The following is a 19,359-nucleotide window of genomic DNA, read 5'->3' as shown; positions in this document are numbered from 1 at the left end:
AATCTGAAAGTATCTTTAAGGATACAGAATTCTGTATCAAACTCTTCCGTCCTTAGACCTTTACACACGCACATCTGCATAATTTTCATAACTAAAAGGGCAGAGTTAAACCTGCACATTCAGCCTGGTGTCAGTCTCCTCATTACTAGATGTCAGATTCCTTATTTTAATATTAGATGTATTTTTCATTTAGCTGAAAATAGTTGCTCATTGTGAAACACGAAGCTTGGGGACAGTTAAAGGCGTTTTTCCCCAATTACTGGGGTTTTTCGCCACCAGGTGGCGATACAGCTACAGCCGCCATCCCCCCCTGGAGTTGTTTTTCCCCATCCGAGTTCGGTGTCGCCTATAAATCTGTTACTAAATCTCTAGTGTCAGACAGGTTGACTTCCTCTTCGTTCGTCTGCCGCTCTCGCTCCGGTCTTAACCTCCTCCACAGCCATCATTTCAGGAGCTGGATGTGGTCTTAGCTCCAAGTTTTGGGTGGATTCAGTTGACTTGTGAGCGTTTAGAATTTTGTTAGTGCCCAGGTTTACGCATCTCTGCAGTTTAAGAGAAAAGAGCCGGGTTAGCGCCGTGTGCCCATGCGACAGGTTTGGATGCAGCCACACTGCCACCTGCCAGCGCTCCTGAACAAAAGCAGTTTTGGATAAAACAGTTCTTCGGCTAAACCTCGCTTACGGCTCCTTCTCTCACTCTCCTTGTGCTGGTCTAGAAATCATTTTAAATTATTTCTCGTAGCCATGGTACCATGCGGGACGTTCTCCAGGACAGCTCTGGTGTTATCTTCATCACCTACATTTTCTCAACAAGCAAAAACTAACCGGCACTAACAGTTTTTGCCCGATTTCCATCAGGGCGTCAAAACGCTTGCTGGCATTCCCAGCTGAAGTCAGAGGCCACGGTATTTAGCTCTGGAGATTTTCAAGGTAGGAAGTGGTAAAAAATGATATAATGATTAACAGCAATGTAGAAAGCTCACATTTATCTTAAAAATAACTTAAAATACCCCACAACACCTAAGCATTATTGGTTCACCTGAATCAGTCGGAGCTGTTAGTGTTGCATGTTAATTGCTTTCATCAGACACAAATTCACGTTACGGAAAGGGAGAACATTTCAGAAGTGTTTTTGGGACAGAGGGTTGCAACTTCTTCATGTAATTCTGAAAAGCCTCTCTGTAAAGTAACAACAAATTAAGTTAAAATATCCCTAATTTTAAGATATTCCTGACTCAGTCTCTTACAGCAGTTATTCCCCGCGGAGCCCCCCCCCCAAGGGGCAGCAGAGCTCCGTGTCCCTCCCCATCCCAGCTCTGTTCCAAACCAGCACAAACTCGTTAGGAGGAATGGCTGCTGTCAGTACAGGGTCTCTCTGACAGGCTGCTACAAAACTGCAGTAGAGGTTATGTTTTTTCCCCCAAATTCCATTTTTTTTTTTTCTAAACAGAAAAGTGTGCAAGCTGCTGAGAACTGTGCTCTGGTAAAAATGAAATATTTCCACTTTGTAAGTCCCTGCCCCGGATGGGAGATGACTCTGCAGCCCAGCAGGAGGAAGCTGCCCATTGCCGACAGCCCCCCACCCGCCGTTCAACTTGCCCATCACTGACGTAAATATTGCTGCCTCTTAAATCCTACCTAGAGAACTGGAAAATGGTTTTATTTCTGTTTGATGGAGACTCCAGTTGCCTAGCAGTAGAGTGACAGCCAAAGAATTGGGGAAGCAGAACTTGCATGTGCCTCACCGAGCCCTGAAGGCAACTTAACATGACTGAATTTTTACAAGACAATAAGAAGTACAGAAACCGAGAACTTCATATAGGAAAAAGAGTTAGTTAACCTTTATTTCATTTCTTCATAGTCCCAAACTCGACAGATGTAGAAAAATATCCTTGAGTCTAGTAGACAAATTTGCCAATGCTAAATAGCCCTTTACTCTGACCATTTGGGCCATTCTAGATACATTTGTACAAGCATTACTTCGTTATTTTTTTTTTTTTTCAATGAAAGGTTTTGCTAAACTAGAAACAATAAACTACAGAGAAAAAACTTGATCTACCAAAGCATGCATATGAAGGTATCTCCAAAAACATTAAAAAAAATAAAAATTAAGGAAGCAAAACAATCTTGACACACATTTGGAGGAGAAAACAATTTAGAACAATTTGAGGAAAAAATAATTAACTAAAGACAAGTCAAAGCAAGTTCTGTAAACTATCTGTGGATAAGTTAAAATATCTATGGCACAATTTTTCACAAAAAAAAAATTAAGGCGAAGACCAACATTTTATATAAAAATAGCTGAGCAGGCTTCTAAAGAAGGAAATAAGCATTTCTCATGATGACTCTGTTAATACAAGATTATAAATACCCTTATATATACAGGAAAAAAAAATCAATACAAATGTATGGAATATTTCACTAGGCATCTATCTTTCAAATAAGCCAAGATCACATGTCCTGGACCATAGTGGAGGTACTTCAGTTTAAGATTTGTAGTAGTTTCTTTGCTACATACTGATGCAAATAATAAAAATGCAATATAAATATTGATTTTCACAGCGAAACTCAGTAATACACTCAGGTTACAAAGCTTAACAAATTGGCCCAGAAAGAAACGATACAACTTTTAAGATCATCAATTATCTTATGTTTCGGAGGCTATGGAAAACATCCAAGGTATACAATAACATTTAAACTTTCAGAATTTTTTTTTTAAATCAAACTGATACCTTTAGTGAAACTAAAGCATAAATCATCATGGCAGATGATTCATTCTCTCTTCATAAATACAGCAGTTTGTTTATTTGCCAAGATCACTGAGAAATACCATTATTATGGGCATTTTAATAAATTTCCAAGCCTAAAAGTTATCAGTTTTGCATGGAGTTAAACTATAAACAATATTTGTATGGATGTATTGGACTAAATTTCAAAACTATGTAATCAATATATGGTAAGACACAAAAATGTGAGCAAATAAAAGATATTTTAGAACTACATTAATATTTTAAATGAAAATAGCCTTTTAGATGCTAATAATGATGATCAAGTTCAGTGTATCTGTGCACATTATAAATATGCATATGTGTATTCATATACACTCAGTAATTCTAGAAATAATCATAAAAATGATAAAATTTCCATTGGAGAGTACATTTTTTCCCACATTTCAGTGGATTTGCCAATGACTTTTTGAACTATATTTCATAAAAATTTGAAGATAAAGTAGAAGCTCTTGTCTTCCAAGGTGTAAAAATTTTTTAGTTTATTATCATTTTTCTTGAATAAAAGCCCAGGATCTTCATTTCTGCTACTCAACCGAAATGTCTCCTGGGGTCTCATTCCCTCCCCAGCCCCACGCTGAAGAGGCTTCAACATTCCGTTAACCTTCCCCTCTGGATTTCAGAGATAGATGGGATGGGGGAAGTTATAGGGACTCTCTTCAGTTGAAACTTTGCTACCAAACATAGTCTACTGTTTAGGTTTTAACCTTAGCTTGCTACTGATCCATTTTAATTTAAAATTTGCTTACGAGCAAATAAAAATTGTTTCTACAAGGTCTTTATACATATTGTTATGCAAAGAAAGAGAAAGAAACAATAGCTGAAATAAAAACATGAGGACATATTTATGAAACTGTATGTCTCAAAATGGAAAATCCTATTCCTTTTCATTACATTGCTGAGACTCATTATTTGACTGTTCTCTCTGATAAATTAATCTATGATGTATTGAGAAATGTTACGACAATCGTTTAGTACCAGAATAAAGGATAATATCTATTCCTTACAGTAACCATACCAAAAATAGCACAGGTATCTCATTTACAACATCATCCTTCAGCTTTAATAGAAATACTTACTACCATTAACATATGCTCATCTTTCCTCCCTAATATCACATCTTTATTATTTCCTTGTCCATAGATTGTGTTTAAGACAAATACATAAAAATAGTACTAAAATTTAAACCAAACTGAATATCTCACACTCAACTAAAAAACAAGCACAAAATTTAAGGATGCATGTTGGAAATAATTTATTGCCCATAAAACGTTAAAAAAAAAATGTTGAAGTTCACATTTTCATGTGGTTTTAAAGGTGGTGTCTCGTTTCAGAGGTAGCGTGTGTAAAACGTAATACAGAATTTGAAAAGAATTATTTACTCAGTTCAGTAATACAGTAAGTGTTCCCCAGAACCAAAGCACTGACCTGAAACCATTTTCCTTACAGGAACATTCTTAAGAATCTCTTATGGAAGAGGAATTGCTCATTCGTTTAAAAACAACAACCACCACAAGCCCAAGTTTCTGCCCCACTTATGTCTGTTGTCTTCTGACCGAAATGTCAGCTGCTGCCTTTCAGAGACAAATAAATACTCTTTTAATACAGAATACTCTTTAAATACAGAATGAAACCCTATTCTGCCATGGAAAAAAACAATTTTGTAGTACCACTTATTCATTTTTTTCTCATAATTTTTAAGTTTTCACATTTGGCCAGTGTGCTAAAATATTAATCGGGTAGAGAAATCAAACACCATAAACCAGCTTGTGATTTTTTCTAATAACTAGCTGGAGTTTTCTCACTAACCGTCCTCTACCTTTGATCAGGCATCTCACAACTGAGCAACTTACTCCGCCTTGTGATGATCTGGGGCAGGAAAGGCAGAATCTCGAAACGCAAGCTGAAGGTGAGGCAGCTGGCAGCCCTCTGACGCGAGGCAGGCGGGGGGCTCACCGGCTGACCCGAAGGACCTGGGCAGCAGGACCAGAGGTAGTAAATCAAGCTTTTGGTTGTAACATTACAAGTTACAAATTCTTCATGTTTCAGATATTCTGTGCTATTCCATTTATGCATATTATTGTCTTTCCTTACGCTATCAGTATCCTGAGACCAACAGTCAACTACGACTACAGTATCCAGGGAAAAGTTAGTGCTGTGCGTTAGTTTCTTTTTCATGTTGCTACTACGGTAGTGCAATAGATCTCAAATCGGATAGCTGATTGATTTTAAGCAGTAATTTCCATTTCCACAATAAGGATGTTCATGATACCGTTGATTTCTCCTATCATTTCAACTATACAAACCACAACGGTAGATATAGCCGTCTCCGTTTGGTGAATGGAATCGATAAGCTGCTTCCCAATTTAAGAAGATGAAGATACAACCGGTACATTCCTTTTTTCACTCAGAGGACTGCAAAGCCTACAATCTGCTTGTCATTTTCAGACTTTTTATTGCCTTAGCGAAAAAGAAATACTTGGAAAGATTAAAGTGCAGTGCTGCTTCAAGAACCAAGCACTCAAGAAAACTGACACTTGTATGCTGCATCTGTTCGTGTACTTTTAAATCTGCCAAAAAAATCACCTATTAGAATATTTACTATTACTCATTCCTGTTAGACCTATCGACTTGACAGAAGCATCATCTGCAGGGAAATGAAAAGAGGCATCGCTTCAGGAAACCGCTTTCTTAACTATAAGCAAGCTTGCTAGCATCAAAGACTTTCATTGCTCCCTAAGGAGAGCGAGCATCCTGCCTCTGCTTTACAGTGTCTGTTCTGAACTACCTTTTCCCACTTTGGTTTCTTCAGAAAGACACACTTCATCATTTGTGTTCTGACAGATACATCGGGAATAAACAATGCTGGGGAAGTCATCTTTCACAGACAAAGCAAATGAGAGCCTTCACAGAGACAATAAAAATACCAATACGTGGCACTTCTGCTGTAGCAGTTATTCCTATTACAGGGCTAAATAAGCAAAAGAGGAAGGGGGGCTTTTATCTGTCATTGTAACGCAACACAATGTCAGCTTTATCTGGCACGGAAGGTCTATGCAAATGATGGACTAGCACTTAATGTGGGCTTTTGTTATCATCCTACGAACAGAGGAAATAACCATAAACCAAACCCTAACATGCCATGGGCCCAGAGAGCCATCCCCGTCGTTCCCCATCACTTGAACTTTCAGAATTTCATCTGGAAACGAGTGTCCCGGTGACTGCGTATCAGAATGCGATGCCTGTCATTATTGTCTCAGCACAATTACTAGGACGAAGTTGGGAAGGAATGTGCCCAATTCTCTCGTACTGTTCTAAGGTCCAGCTGAACGTGTTACCCAATGGGGGTGCAATCTGCAAACTCGATTAACACATTACGTTGTGTCAGGGACACCAGCAAACCAAAAGAAACCCCTAAATTACAAAGCACCGTGTGCGGTGCTAGTCTGAAGTGCCATACTTGGATAGGTATTTTCATAACTCTCAAGGATGGTTAAGTGTTGTGTTACAGGACCTCGTAAGCTGCTCTTCAGCCACTGTACAGCAGAACTATTGTTGCAATGATTTAAAATACCAGTAATGGTAACATAGCATTAAATTTTTGTTTTACATATGACAGAGAATAAACACCGATATTGAAAAAAAATGGAGAACAGCTGTACAGTATTATCCTCTATAGCATTTTGTTATATAGGAACATAACTTACACTCCTTCTTCCTGAATATCCTGTAATATTGTCAAGTATTCCAGGGTATGAAAACATGAGTACTTTGCTATGTTTTGTCTTGTCACCCTACAGGAGAAAAGGGCCAAAGACCAACATGCGCACAGGGTCGAGGTGGGTGTTGACTGCAGCTACTTTCAGCTGCACATCCTAAAGAGGATTCCAGCTTCCGTGAGAAAAGGGACTTACGGAATTGCTTGAATCTGGTAGTATTTCATTCAAAATTAATTCCTTCTATTGGTTTTGCATATGAAATAAAAGCAAGACAGCAAAATACAAATCATCAACAAAATTTTTTCTTCTATAAAGGTGGATGACTTAACTGACCATGAAACCAAGAATTCTCATTAAGAGTATCTTGCTTTTTATCATGGGAATTTAAGTCAAAGCAGCAGGAAAAGAGGGTTCAAATAGTGTCGAATCACAGTACTATTTTTTTTTCTATTTCAGCAAAGCTCAGAGAAAACAAGAGGTTTCATTGTCAGTGGCACAAATTTCCTATCTAGAGAGAACAGTAATAGAAAGCATTGTTAACCCAGTATAGAAAACCCTTTATAAAGGATTTTTTCAGAGAGCGCAGAATTACAGTTGAGCCCTGTCTTACATTTGAAGGACAGTACTGTGATCTTTGCTTACAAACCTGAATTAATTTTTGATTAGTGGTCACTTCAACAGGCATGTACAACACTGCTCCTCCTCTGAGGAAGGCTATAAGGACGTGTCTGCCAGCCGGGAGGTAACGTTTCAGCTCAGGCAGTGACAGGATGAGTGACCCACCACTTACCTCCTGGTTACACAGTGCCTTCCCTCTCTCCTGGGATTCTGCTCTGAGTTTAGTGCCTAAACTCAAACACAGGCCCAACAGCTTGCTTTTGTGGGGTTACTCTGTAGAGTAGATGGTAAGAGGTCTTTTGGGAACTAACTGAATTGTGTGGCAGCCAGAACTGTGAAAGCGCTTTGGGGTTTTTTTTGTTTTTTTAAGAACAGTTTTTAAAACTGCTACTATCCTTTATGCAGCTGGCGTTTAACAATGTTGTTAAAAGTTCCCCATGCCCAAGGACAACACAGAGACAGAAAAAAACCCTTAAACAACAGAGCTTGCTAACAATTAAAAAAAAAAAAAAAAGCTGTAGAAGTGATTAGGGAGAAACAGACCAGACTGAGAAAAACCTCAAATTGTGAGTTAATCCCAGTATTAAAGGGAAAAAACACCCCAAAAAAATGGTGTTATTTCCCCAACATTCGATTTTCTGAGCTACACCTTGGACCTCCCACTGAAATTAACAGGATTACTTACTGTACTGCATGAATAAGGATTCACCAGAGTAAATAATTATTTGGTATAAAATTGAAAGAACAGGCTTTTTAGCAGACTGTGAAGGTATGTTTCAAAAATGCTTGCTAAGGAATATTCAGATTAGAAGTTATAGAGCATCAACAATATGGGCATGCACATACGTGCCCTACTAAATTTATCTGAATGTGTCTGCACATCCATTTAATCAGATGAGTAAAGGGATTCAATGTGAACGACAGCCAGGAAAGAAGAAATTCATTTCAGCCACTGCCGCAATCAAGCTCACAGTTTAGAAATGACAACTCTAACATGGCAGTTGCCAAAACTTCATCAGACGGGGCGACTTCAAAACCAGGTCACGCTTAGAAGATCTGCAAAGCTCAATTCCAAACATTGGAATACCTCTCAGGACACAATGACGGCTGTGGATTTATGACAGTGTCTTGATAAAACGGAGTAAAGTTTGTGGAAAAATATATAACCAATACTTAAAACAATGAACAGAACTTTAGCATTCAGACTTTGACAAATAAAAACTGTAACTACATTCATAAAACCCGAAATAGTAGTGTAAGCATCTAATCCCATTGCTACTGTGAGAATATCAGAAAGTTGCGTTCTGCAGCTATCAGGTTTCTCATACCCATCTGATTTGTTACAACACTTAGGACTGCTTCTTCATGTTAATAATTTATTGTCAATAATTCAAATCTCTCAGCCTTTCAAAGTTTCTTCAGCTGTTTTGGTCAGAAAATGGAAGATTCAACAATCTGAAGTCACGTAATGAAAAACACTTTAGTTTAATTTCATATTTCAAAAGGGTTCAAGCAAAACTCATAAAAAGCCCGTTATTCTATTTGGATTCCCAATTTTCAGTCCACCTACCTGAGTAAAAATGGGGAAAAAAATAACAAACAGGACTGGTGAGCAAGCAACTCTGAAGAATTAGCTGTCTGTGTAACAGGACATTTGTTTTCCATTCTTGGATCCCTGCTCAAAAAGACATTGCTACAGAGCAAGAGTTATTCTGGAAAGTCAGAAGTTATCCTAATCAAAGCCAAACTGCTAAAAGTGAAACCTTTCCTCACACAGTTCTTTCATTTACCAAAAACAACATCTGAAATTTCTTGACGCTGCAAACTGTAGCCATGATGTACTACAGTCATCCTTCAGGAAGGTCTACTTCACCTTGGGCTTTCTTTTTTTTGGACTGAAGAACGCTGGATAGCAAAATGCCGTTCTCTTTAAACCTGTATGTTACGCAGGGTTTCTTTTTTGTCAATTAAAAAAAAAATAAATCACAAACTGTCTGAGGCATTTTTCTCTGATAAAGAGGACAAGCTGAATGAGGTATCATCAGGCTCTGGGGATGCGTGATTGAAATCCATTTCTTCTAGTTCAGGAGGTAAGTCGGAGAGCAGTGCCTGTAAGTAAAAAAATATTACGATACAGTATTATGTATATGCTTTGTGTCAGCATTCAAGCGTCTTTTAAACATATAGTGAAAAAACTCTGTTGAGCTTTTCAGTCAGTGTTGGTATTGGATGGGTAAAAAAAGGGGTCAGTATTGACAGATATTGAAAGGAAAAACATTGTCCAAGATGACATATCTTAAAGGCAAAAGGAAAAAAATAAAAGCAACAAAATCTCTTCCTAAACAAAGCACAAAACATTACCCATACAAGACATGATCCAACCAAGCACTAAAAGAAGCGTTATATATTGAATACGACGCACCAAAACCGAAGCCCAGCTTTTTTTCCCTAGATCTCACACCTTAGATCTCACAACAGACAAATCCCAGTCCCTCAGTGTCCACTGGTGCACTGGTTTTCCCTTTGCAAAAGTCACACTTCTTTGTCTATGTCATTGCTTGTGCAGATTAGAAGATCTTTCTTTTTTGAAAGTTCAGCTTTTCTTTATGTATAAGATGCTAAGCACAATGCTGCCCTAATCACAATTCGAGCCTCTGGGCACTACGGAATAAAACCAAGGGAGTGACAGACCACAAAATGAGGAACACCTTCTATTATCAAAACCTACTTCAAGAATTACCTGCTGCTGTTCTTTATCATCTGATTTAATAGCAAGTATCAAACTCCGAGTAAACGCCTGTAGTTCGAAATACTTCTGTTTGTGATTCTCCAGCTCATTCTCAATGAATCGGACTTCTTCATTCTGTGGGCAGAAATTACATAAAGTTCTGGAAATAATAAACCGCACTGAACCTTTTTAATGGCACCTAAACATACTTGTGTTAAAATTAAATGCTTTTAGTGAAAATGAGTGGAAATGTGTTTATTATGCGTCCTGCCAAAACCAATATTAAGTACAGCCAGGAGTTCTATAGTTATAGAATTATAGCACAATGCAGACGTGGCATTTCAGAATTACTGACTATCATTAAAGCATTAATGACTTGGGTCAAAGTTTACATGAACCTTTTAAAGAAGCACTGCTTTTTATTTTATAAGGACGACCTCTAATTCCATTTTAAAATAAAGAAAAAGAAAGCCCAGGTCTCTTCCTAGAAGAAGTGATCTTGAAAAGGTCAGGTGAGAAGAGACAGCAACTACATTCCATTATTACAACAGGAGACTGGACACAAAGCCCAGGGAAAATAACTTGAAAATTCCTCAAAGCTACCACAAATTAAAATATACCATCCTCTAGTGCAGCTGAGTTTGACGTGTATCATGAAGTGTCAGTTCACCAACCTCCTCAAGATCTCTCCGGTTACAGAATAAATAGGAATGTATTTACAAAATGGAGAAACAGCAGTAATGTGTATGCTGTGGCTAAAAGGGTGATTTTCCAACCTTTGCATAAATACGTGTTACTGTACTTGAAATCAATTAATATAAAAATAACAAACTTAATTAAAAATTCTGATTTGAGAAGTACTTCAGTTTATTCCAAATATCTCTTCTCCTTCAAATTTACCAACTGATTGGTATGCAAGATCAAAATGCTAAATCTGTTGATCAGCATAGAGCTAAAATTAATTTTCTCTGGTTATTTACCTTTGGAAAGATCATGTCACCTAAATAAACAGTTCACTTTTCAAGATCAAAGTCATTGTGCATTTCTACAAAAGGTGTCTGCATAGTAGCACCAAATGTGCATCGTCCATAACATAATAATGAAAAAAATACACAGAAATGGTGTACAATGCAAAGCACAATACGGATAGAAAGTAAGCATTTATAAAGGTTCACAGATAATTCATGTTAAGTGTTGCATTTACTGAGGGATATCAGAGGCAAGAAAAAACCCACCCTTGCTTATGCAACCATATGATTAATTAGGTTGGCGGTTTTGCATACAAGATGTTCCTTGATGGCTGGCTTTGGTGGCAGCAAATAATTACACAAGCAAATATCAGTAGTGAACTTATAAGCTGGTATTTTGTTGTAATGATGAAAATATATATATTTTTTAATAACATCGACCTACATGATGTTATTCATGCTTACATTTGCTACACTGGCTGTGATTCAACTTTAGCTGATAAGAAAAAGTGAGACCACGTGATGAACTGGAAGGTTTTTAAAAATGGTTGTTCGTTTTGGTTTTTTCCCCCAGAAAATTCACGTTTCTTCAATCAAAACATTGCTCACCGTACCGTTCTGGGTTATAACAGCTCTGAGAATGAGAGAGATACTTGGGCTGCAAAAATCAGCTGAATGCATTTCTTTCAGGTGGAAACTTAGAAGTTGCCTATTTAGCAATGGATTTTGCCCAGCCAAAGGAGGCATTCAGATTTATGCAGAAAACACACAGGCACAAAGTCTAATCAACTAATGTCAAACAACAAACCAACAAACAAGGTTCTGTATGGCACGCTGTCACAACAAGCCTGTCACTGTGGTGACAGGTGACATTAAGAAAAGGTCATTCCCTCTCCATATTCATTCTCCACTGCCCCTACCAGGAAAACGCTGCTTGAAGGAGTTATTGTTGTTCTGAAAAGATGATGTATTTATTACTTTGGCAATTATCATTAGTAGAACGTACCTGATTTCTAAGTAAAAAAAAAGTAAATAAAAATCAGCTACGTAGATTAAAAACATGCTCAATACACAACGCCAAACTGTGGCAAGTCCCAGGAGAGCAGTAGCACAGGCATAACCTTTACCATTTGGCAGAAGGCAGGGGCTGCCAGGTATCCCACTGCTTTTCCTCCCTCCCGCAAGTACTGCTTCCAGACATCTTCTGCACTACATTGCGAGAATGCCGCCTTCTCAGATCCCACCAGTTTATTAGAGGATTCCAGCTGTTGTGTCTCTGTCCAGAGCTGTCGCCACCACGCTGCATGTCAAAATGTGCCCTAACACTCCAAAGAACAATTCTCACACAAAAAGAAAGTTTTGGTTTAGAAGCTCAATCAATTGCTCTGTCTGGGACACAGGGTGGGAGCAGCAGATGGCTACAACTACAGTAACAAACTGCTCTGTAGAAATGGGATTTTTCCTGCCTCCCTCTGGGCTGAAATACAGGTAATCTGGCTGTAAATGGGATGAGGAGACAGGAGTGAGGGGATGAGGTGCGGTACCATGACAAGAGCAGAGGAGTCCCAGGCTCCCCCATACCTTCGCTGAATTCTATCTGAACGTCCTGTGAAGGACTCTCCTGCCTAATATTTCATAATTACTCACCTTATAATCCAAAAGAGAACTCATTTGATCCACTTCAGAATTACTTATCATATCACTTTCTTCATCATCTATAATTTCTATTTTCTGAAAGCAGAAGTAAATGGTTCATTCCAAGCACTCGAACGCACAGATCAGGCAAAGAAACAACAATCCATATCTCAAACTGCCATGAAACGACGAAGGCAACAGGACCTTTTGCTGGCTCACAAGAAATTTTGAATTGTGGAGCCCCCATTAGATGGCAATCATGCACCTCAGCCAAAAGATGCAGGAAGAATCCAAACTGAGACTGGCTACTCGGAGCTGCTGCCATGGTGACAGGCTGTTTACAGAGGAGGAGCTATTTGTCACCACGCTTTTGGCACCAAGTTACATATTACAACTCATTACAGCCTGCACAAGCCTGCATTTTATTCTATAAACCTTTTGTTGAAGGCCTCCTGCAGGGCGGAGAAGGTTAGGAAAGTTTATTCCTCTGGAGCAAAACAGACATTACGGTAAGTGACAGGCAAGTCCTAACTGACCTACTTCTGGCCTAGAAACAGTGAAGAGGTCTCCTTTGGCCCTCTTTGGCCACAGTGCAAGTCAAACGCCCTGAACAACAGAGGATGTTGATCCAAAGGACAGTTCCCAAATGCACCGACATGGACACTTTCACTTAATTCACAAAAATTCCTGGTAGCTTTTTATATTTGGTTTCTAAAGATATGTAAAGTACAACATTAAAGGCCAATCGTAGTGCTGTTTAGAACGTAGAAATATCTAAGCTAGATCTCAACCAGATTGAATGAATTATGACAGATAGTGATAAGAATGGCATCTTCTACCAAGAACTCAGAAGGGATGAGTGCCCAGATCAAACTATAGATGTCACTATTTTTTTTCAGAGGGAAGCAGTGGTAGTGTAAGAAAGGGTGTTTGGGTTTTTTCTTTTTTTTTTACTATTTTTCATTGTTTTGACAGTTCTATATAGTCTCATGAACTTTTACAACAAGTCAAAGCAATTTTACTACATCTTTTAGTACACCGTTTAACACCACGTAGGCAAGGGCCCACACGGACATAATACATTTTAATGGTTAGTTCTTGAAGTGTTATTTTAGAGGAGGTTTCTTCTCTGCGGCATGTGTGTGTCTCCTGTCTGCTTGCAGACCAGTCATCAGAAATTTCCTTCTATTTACCAAGGAGGAATCCTTAAAGAGAAGCTGACAGTCTCTCACTAGTCTCTAACAGTCTCTCAGCAGTAGTACCCACCAAGCTCACAAATATGTGTTGAAGGCAGGGAGGATAAACCACATTTTCTGTGCTTCAGTGTCTGACAACCCAGCTGAAGTGCTAACGTTTCAAAAGGCTTAATGTCACAAAGATCTGCTGCTATATCATACCCCGAGTAAGACTGTGATTCAAATATTTTTGTTTTCAGACTCAGCTTGAGGGAAGAGTCTCTAAATAAGTGCCAAACATTCACACCATCTTTCTTATAATTATACATTTTAAGATAGTAGGGGAAAGAACAGATTAGAATTTCAAATAAGAACACCCTATCTCTTATGCAAGTTCAATGTATGTTAGTCCAATTTTAACTGCATACATTTTAAAAATTTTGTTACAGTGTTTTCAGAACAGAGTATGAAAAAATGACTCCTCTTTTTTTTCCCCCCTCTTATTATATCAAATTATATAATGCTGGAGTTCAGGTAGACTGGAGAACCGAGTATCTCAAACATCATCTCTGCAAACCTTTTACCTTTGTCATTTTACATTCTGCATCTCCATGGTAAACGCATCAGCCTGAAAATCAGAGTGATTATATCTAAGGTCACAGCAGGCCATTAAGGTAAACAGAAGGGGAAAAGGCAGCTGTTTCTATTCAGGCAACCACAGAAAATACAGCCATGGGATTTCAGTTTACGCATAAGATGATCGTGTATTAACAAAAGAAAGAAAACATTCTCTCCTCTCTCTTTATATAGAGGGAAGGAAATCTCCTGTTCACTTTCCCACTTCAGGTCGCGTGTGATTAATTCAAGACAAATGTTCTCGTCATGTTCTGAGCTCCTGTCGTTTAATCTCTGACTGCAGTAAGAGTGCAATTGGGAACTGGAACCATCACCTGTTCATTCTGCAGATAACTTTTAAGATAAAAATTACCCTACCACCTGGGGTCTTCTCTCCTCTTCCTCCTCTCCTTTCTTCTAATTTGAGAGAAGGCAGGCTAAACAAAGGGGATATATTGCATTATTTGCCATGACTCCTCCCTCTGTCTCTCCTTCCTTGTCTCACTGCAGTCAATTAAAAACAGCCAGAACAACTGTGTTTGACTCAATGGGAATGCCAGTGAGAAAACAAGAAACATCTAAATAACGCCCCGTCAAGGGTATGGGAATGAAGAGCACGTACCCACCCTGGTCTGATCTCACATATTCAAGGTTAGCTATAGAGAGGAAGCACCAGAGATACCTGACTTTCCTAAAGCTACAGAAAAACATTTTCAATTCTCTTTCTGGGTTTTTTTACGCTTACTGTTTTACTGTACTAGGTACTTACAGAGCACTACCCAAGCGTTGTGCTTTGCACTCCAGAAAAGAACACCAGATTGTTCTAATACAGAAAAATCAGTATAATTCAGTTTCTACTGAATCTGCATAGTTCTACGTTTCAGTACTTTTAGTGCTCTTTTAGTGCTCAACCAGTAAGGATGGACTCTTAGCACACTTGACTGAAGTTTTCAACTCGTGAAAAACACTAGTGTTGGACAATAACCTCAATATTAGCAATTAAGGAGGTCACGTTAGTGGAAAAGAAAAGGTATACATACCACATTATCAGTAGACACTGGATTCTGGTCATCATCTTTGTGACCGATTTCTTCATTTTGAAGAGCTTCATTTGTCTCTTCTGCAGAAATAAATTATTTTTTCAGATTTCATTCAAATTTTATGCTGAAGTTAATAGTCTTTACCACTAAGTATGTCCTATCTGCTAGATACAAAAGCAAAGTCATCTTTTCAATGTCTGTTCATAAAAATACTGTATGCCTTATTAAAAAAGACATCATATCACAATTATTTCAGGGCAAAGTCACGGCAATCACTACTTGAAACAACAGGAAAACTATCAATTATTCTCTTGCAACATACCAAAACCTTCCTATTTTTAGGTTCAGGTTGGAATATTCAAAGGTGATGAAGAGTTTCACATCAGACATGCCCAAATTTTTTTTTTATTTCTTAAAATAAATTAATATATGAAAAATCCTGCATGCCCTGAAATTATAGGGTACATATCAGAAACCCATCCTGTTCTTGCAGGCACTGACTAGTTTTGAACCAAAAACTAATTAAGTAGATTATTTCATTCTTATATGGCAAATGTTTATTCCTAGTGAATCTAAGCTGCTCTCTTATGCATAAGCAACTTGAAAACAAGAGAAAATCCTGTCCTTAAATTTCAGCCACAACCATTAGATGGTTCTATCAGCCCTGACTATGGCCAACATGAAAAAACAAGAAAGATAAGCGTGTTCATCCCTACAATTAAGTACATTCCTCAGATTTACTTTAATTCTCCACACTTAATATACTATCAAGAAGAAAATGGTTGATAGAAACAGCAAATCAGAAAATAAACCAAAACACAGAGGCAAGGCAGCTATGATAACTCAAATGATGTCATTAACAGCTACGCTATTAATTGGAAACACACTCCTTCCAAGTGCTAGTAAAATGACACGGTTCTGCAGAGGGCAGAGCTTGCATTAAAAGCATCAAACAGTCCAGTTATTGCACCTGACGAGGAAAGGAGGCCTGGTGAGCGAATGGGCAGCAGATGTCCGTGTGGGATACTGAAAGGGAGAGCAGATAGCGATGCAGGGGCGTATCACTTCCACACAAACACAGGCATAACAGGATTTAACTCGAGATTACCAACAGTTGCAAAGAGAGGGTAATATTTAGGCCGGACCATACAGAGACACTGATTGTTTTAACTAACTTTTCTACCAGTAAAGTATCTCTAAACTGCACTAATTTTATTTGAAGTTGTTTCAAATAAATTTAATCTGCCACAGGCCACAGCTTCAGAGGAAAACTTCTGCTAAGCAGCAAAGGCAAATGGGTCCAAATGAGAGAACGGTAAAGCAGGGAGCAGTACACAACCCCGTCGTCAGAGCAATGAAGGTCACTGAAGAGGCACCTCGGGGACTCTGAAGCAGTCTAAGGCACCCGTCACTCCGTAAACCCTGACAGTCGCCACTTGGATTCAATAGCCAAACAAAGCAACTCCCTACAGCACTTGCAACTCTTTAAATATTCATTCTCAGCTAATATAAGCTGGCACAGCTATAATGGCCTCCACAGAGCTGTGTTCATTTACACAAAGTATGGATTCAATTAACATACGTTTAAAAAAGGTAAGGCATTATGAGAACTTTAATGCTTAATTTTGCATCAGAGTACAGATTTTATTTTTTTGTAAATATTTACACACTACATTTTAAAAGCAAGTGCCATCAACACTTTCACTCTAATTAGGTGGCTAAAAACATCTTTTTCCTGTCTTTGAGAGTGGTTTTTTTTGTGGGTTTTTTTGTTTTGGTTTTTTTGGGGTTTTTTTGTTTGTTTGGTTGGTTTTCTTTAAATTAGGACTAGAAGTTATAGTTCCCAAACATTAAAATAATCACACATCTGTGACTGAATAGTACACATGATTATTGGTGGAAATATTTCCTAGGAAGTTCAAAATAAGCTGAGCTGCAGCAGTGAAACCTACTCCTTTGAACTGGACAAATTAATAGAAATAATTCTCATGGTAGAGTAAAGGAATGGAAGTGGGATTCCTGGATGCTATGGAAATCCTATAGTTTTCTTGCACTTCCTTAAGCTTTGACCCTAATTATCTACTCATAGTCTTACAGCCTTATGGTGTTTATGAAAGCCTCGTTCAATAAACGTGGTGTTATTCCTCACTTTAAGCTACAGAGAATTCAGACTCTTCCCCGTCACCATTTTCTTTCAAGCAGATCTGACTAAAAATCAGTTCCTTCCATACCTCAGGCAAATCAAGGACTCTTAGATTCTGCATCTCACTTGGCTTTCAATCACTTGACCCACTTCTTTATCATCTTACTCTCTTTACTGTAGAATATGACAAAGCTATCACAAATTCATTCCCAGCAGTTTTCCATTTTTGTAGTTCTTTCCTTTAAATTGTTCCGACAAAATGACAAGATCAAGTCTGGCATATTAAGCTGCAATAGCATGCACTAGATCAGACTTTCTTTTAGTTTAGAGAGCAAAGGCTTTATTGATCTCTTCTAATCAGAAGCCCTGGGAGCAATTAGTTGAGCTTGTGAAGCTAGTGACTGTGCGGAGCGGCATTTCACCTGCCCCAGGCCCAGAGTGCTAATGTACAAGAGGGAAAGGGAGAGATCGATTTAACGTGGTCATGCGGTTCCAAGAGGTGGAATAAAAGGGAATTAAGATTGAGACATTCATCACTCAAGATCATGCAATTTCCTGAGAACACACAGGCACCCTGTATGTGCAGTTCTAAGGCTGTGAGTAATCCCCTGCTACTGACTTTGATCTTTTCTGCTGGTTTGTATTTGCTTGTCAGAGAGCATATACGCACCACAGACAGCTTAATGGCAGATGCTCTGCTGTGCTCTGACATACTGTGAAGCTCTTTTAGTTCAAGACTAAGTCTGAACTAACACACCTTCTGAATGTATCTCATCAGCATGAGTTTAATATCAGGAAAACTGTAACTACACAGCTCTGGTCAGCTCAAAGCAGGCAGGCTCACGTGCATCAGTGCTTGTTTAGATGAGAATTGTTGGTGTGATTCAGGCTAACAGGAACAGATATTCAAGCTGGCTGTGTAGAACCAGCTGGTTAACAGAGACCATTTTTTTAAACCTGGCTTCCCAGGGAAGTGAGACTTACACTGTCTGTCCATCTCTCAGTTGCACCAGCAAACTGTGAATTTGTCATTTAACTTTGGGTGAATCTGGCAGAAACAGAGGTCTTATGATAAAAGGCTTCTGCAAGCCTTGTGATAACAAAACCAAAAAAAAAATCATATCAAGAGAAGCAGAAGAAAGAGACCAAACAGTACCTTCAGTATGGCCAAGGTTGATAATTTGTGACTGTCAGACACCCTTTCAGACGTTTCTGAATGTGTACAACAGAGAATCCAAAGCATGCACACTGCACAAAATTAGAAATATATGCACAGTAATAACTGCATTTTCAAATACCTTGTGAGCTTCCTTCAGATAAGCAGATTGATACTTCATCATTCCTATCATTATCATCCCCCACTTCAGTAGCAGTTTCCTCTCCTGGATTAAGTGCTGATTTAGAAACAAACTCAGATTGATCAGAGAAATCAGCAGGACCTCCTCTAGGGGGTGGGACCTCAATCCCCATTAAACGGTATTTCCGTCTTCGATTCCCAATCCAAGTCTTGTAAGAGAAATAAACATGAATGATATCAGAAACTATAACAAAAGCAACAGGCCCACAACCAAGTGAAATTAGCACATCTATACTATAGGAACAGGAGCGTAGCCAGTAATTGAAGGGAGGTGATTATTCCCCTGTATTTGACTCTCATGAGGCTGCTTCCCAGCATACTGTCCAGGCTCAGTCCTCCAATTCAAGGGAAAAGGGAAGGTGCACAGCAAAAGGAAAAGAAGCAATAGTCACAAGTCGCAGCAAGAGAAGCTCTGACTGGAATTAAGAAAAAAGAAAAAATAATGCTTCACAGTGAGGCACTGGAACAGTTTGTCCATAGAATTCTTGGCATCTCCAACCTTGGAGGTACTCAACATTTTACTGGACAACATCCTGAGAAACCTGACCTAACTCTGAAGTCAATCCTGCTCTAAAT

At 38.6% G+C, this 19,359-nt stretch overlaps 1 protein-coding gene across 8 annotated transcripts in view; it reads right to left on the bottom strand.

Moving 5' to 3' along the window:
- Positions 1 to 1,818: 1,818 nt before the first annotated feature.
- Positions 1,819 to 19,359, bottom strand: part of HDX (highly divergent homeobox) — a 53,299-nt gene continuing 35,758 nt past the window's right edge. For 5 of the 8 annotated variants that reach the window (XM_054214525.1, XM_054214530.1, XM_054214526.1 and 2 more), the window contains 5 exons: positions 18,725 to 18,932; positions 15,284 to 15,363; positions 12,466 to 12,549; positions 9,863 to 9,985; positions 1,819 to 9,231 (listed from right to left, as the gene is read on the bottom strand). In XM_054214525.1, the coding sequence (XP_054070500.1) occupies positions 9,106 to 9,231; positions 9,863 to 9,985; positions 12,466 to 12,549; positions 15,284 to 15,363; positions 18,725 to 18,932 (621 nt within the window). In that variant the 3' untranslated portion in view covers positions 1,819 to 9,105. Of the gene's footprint in view, positions 9,232 to 9,861; positions 9,986 to 11,945; positions 12,550 to 12,574; positions 14,257 to 15,283; positions 15,364 to 18,724; positions 18,933 to 19,359 lie in introns of those variants that run through there. The other 3 variants (XM_054214529.1, XR_008468457.1, XM_054214531.1) reach the window with 3 other exon arrangements.

The sequence above is a fragment of the Rissa tridactyla genome, chromosome 9 (assembly GCF_028500815.1).
Source record: "Rissa tridactyla isolate bRisTri1 chromosome 9, bRisTri1.patW.cur.20221130, whole genome shotgun sequence".
Taxonomy (NCBI): Eukaryota; Metazoa; Chordata; class Aves; order Charadriiformes; family Laridae; genus Rissa; species Rissa tridactyla.
Note: the sequence above shows the minus strand (reverse complement) of the source record. Positions and strands in the feature narration are given on the sequence as shown.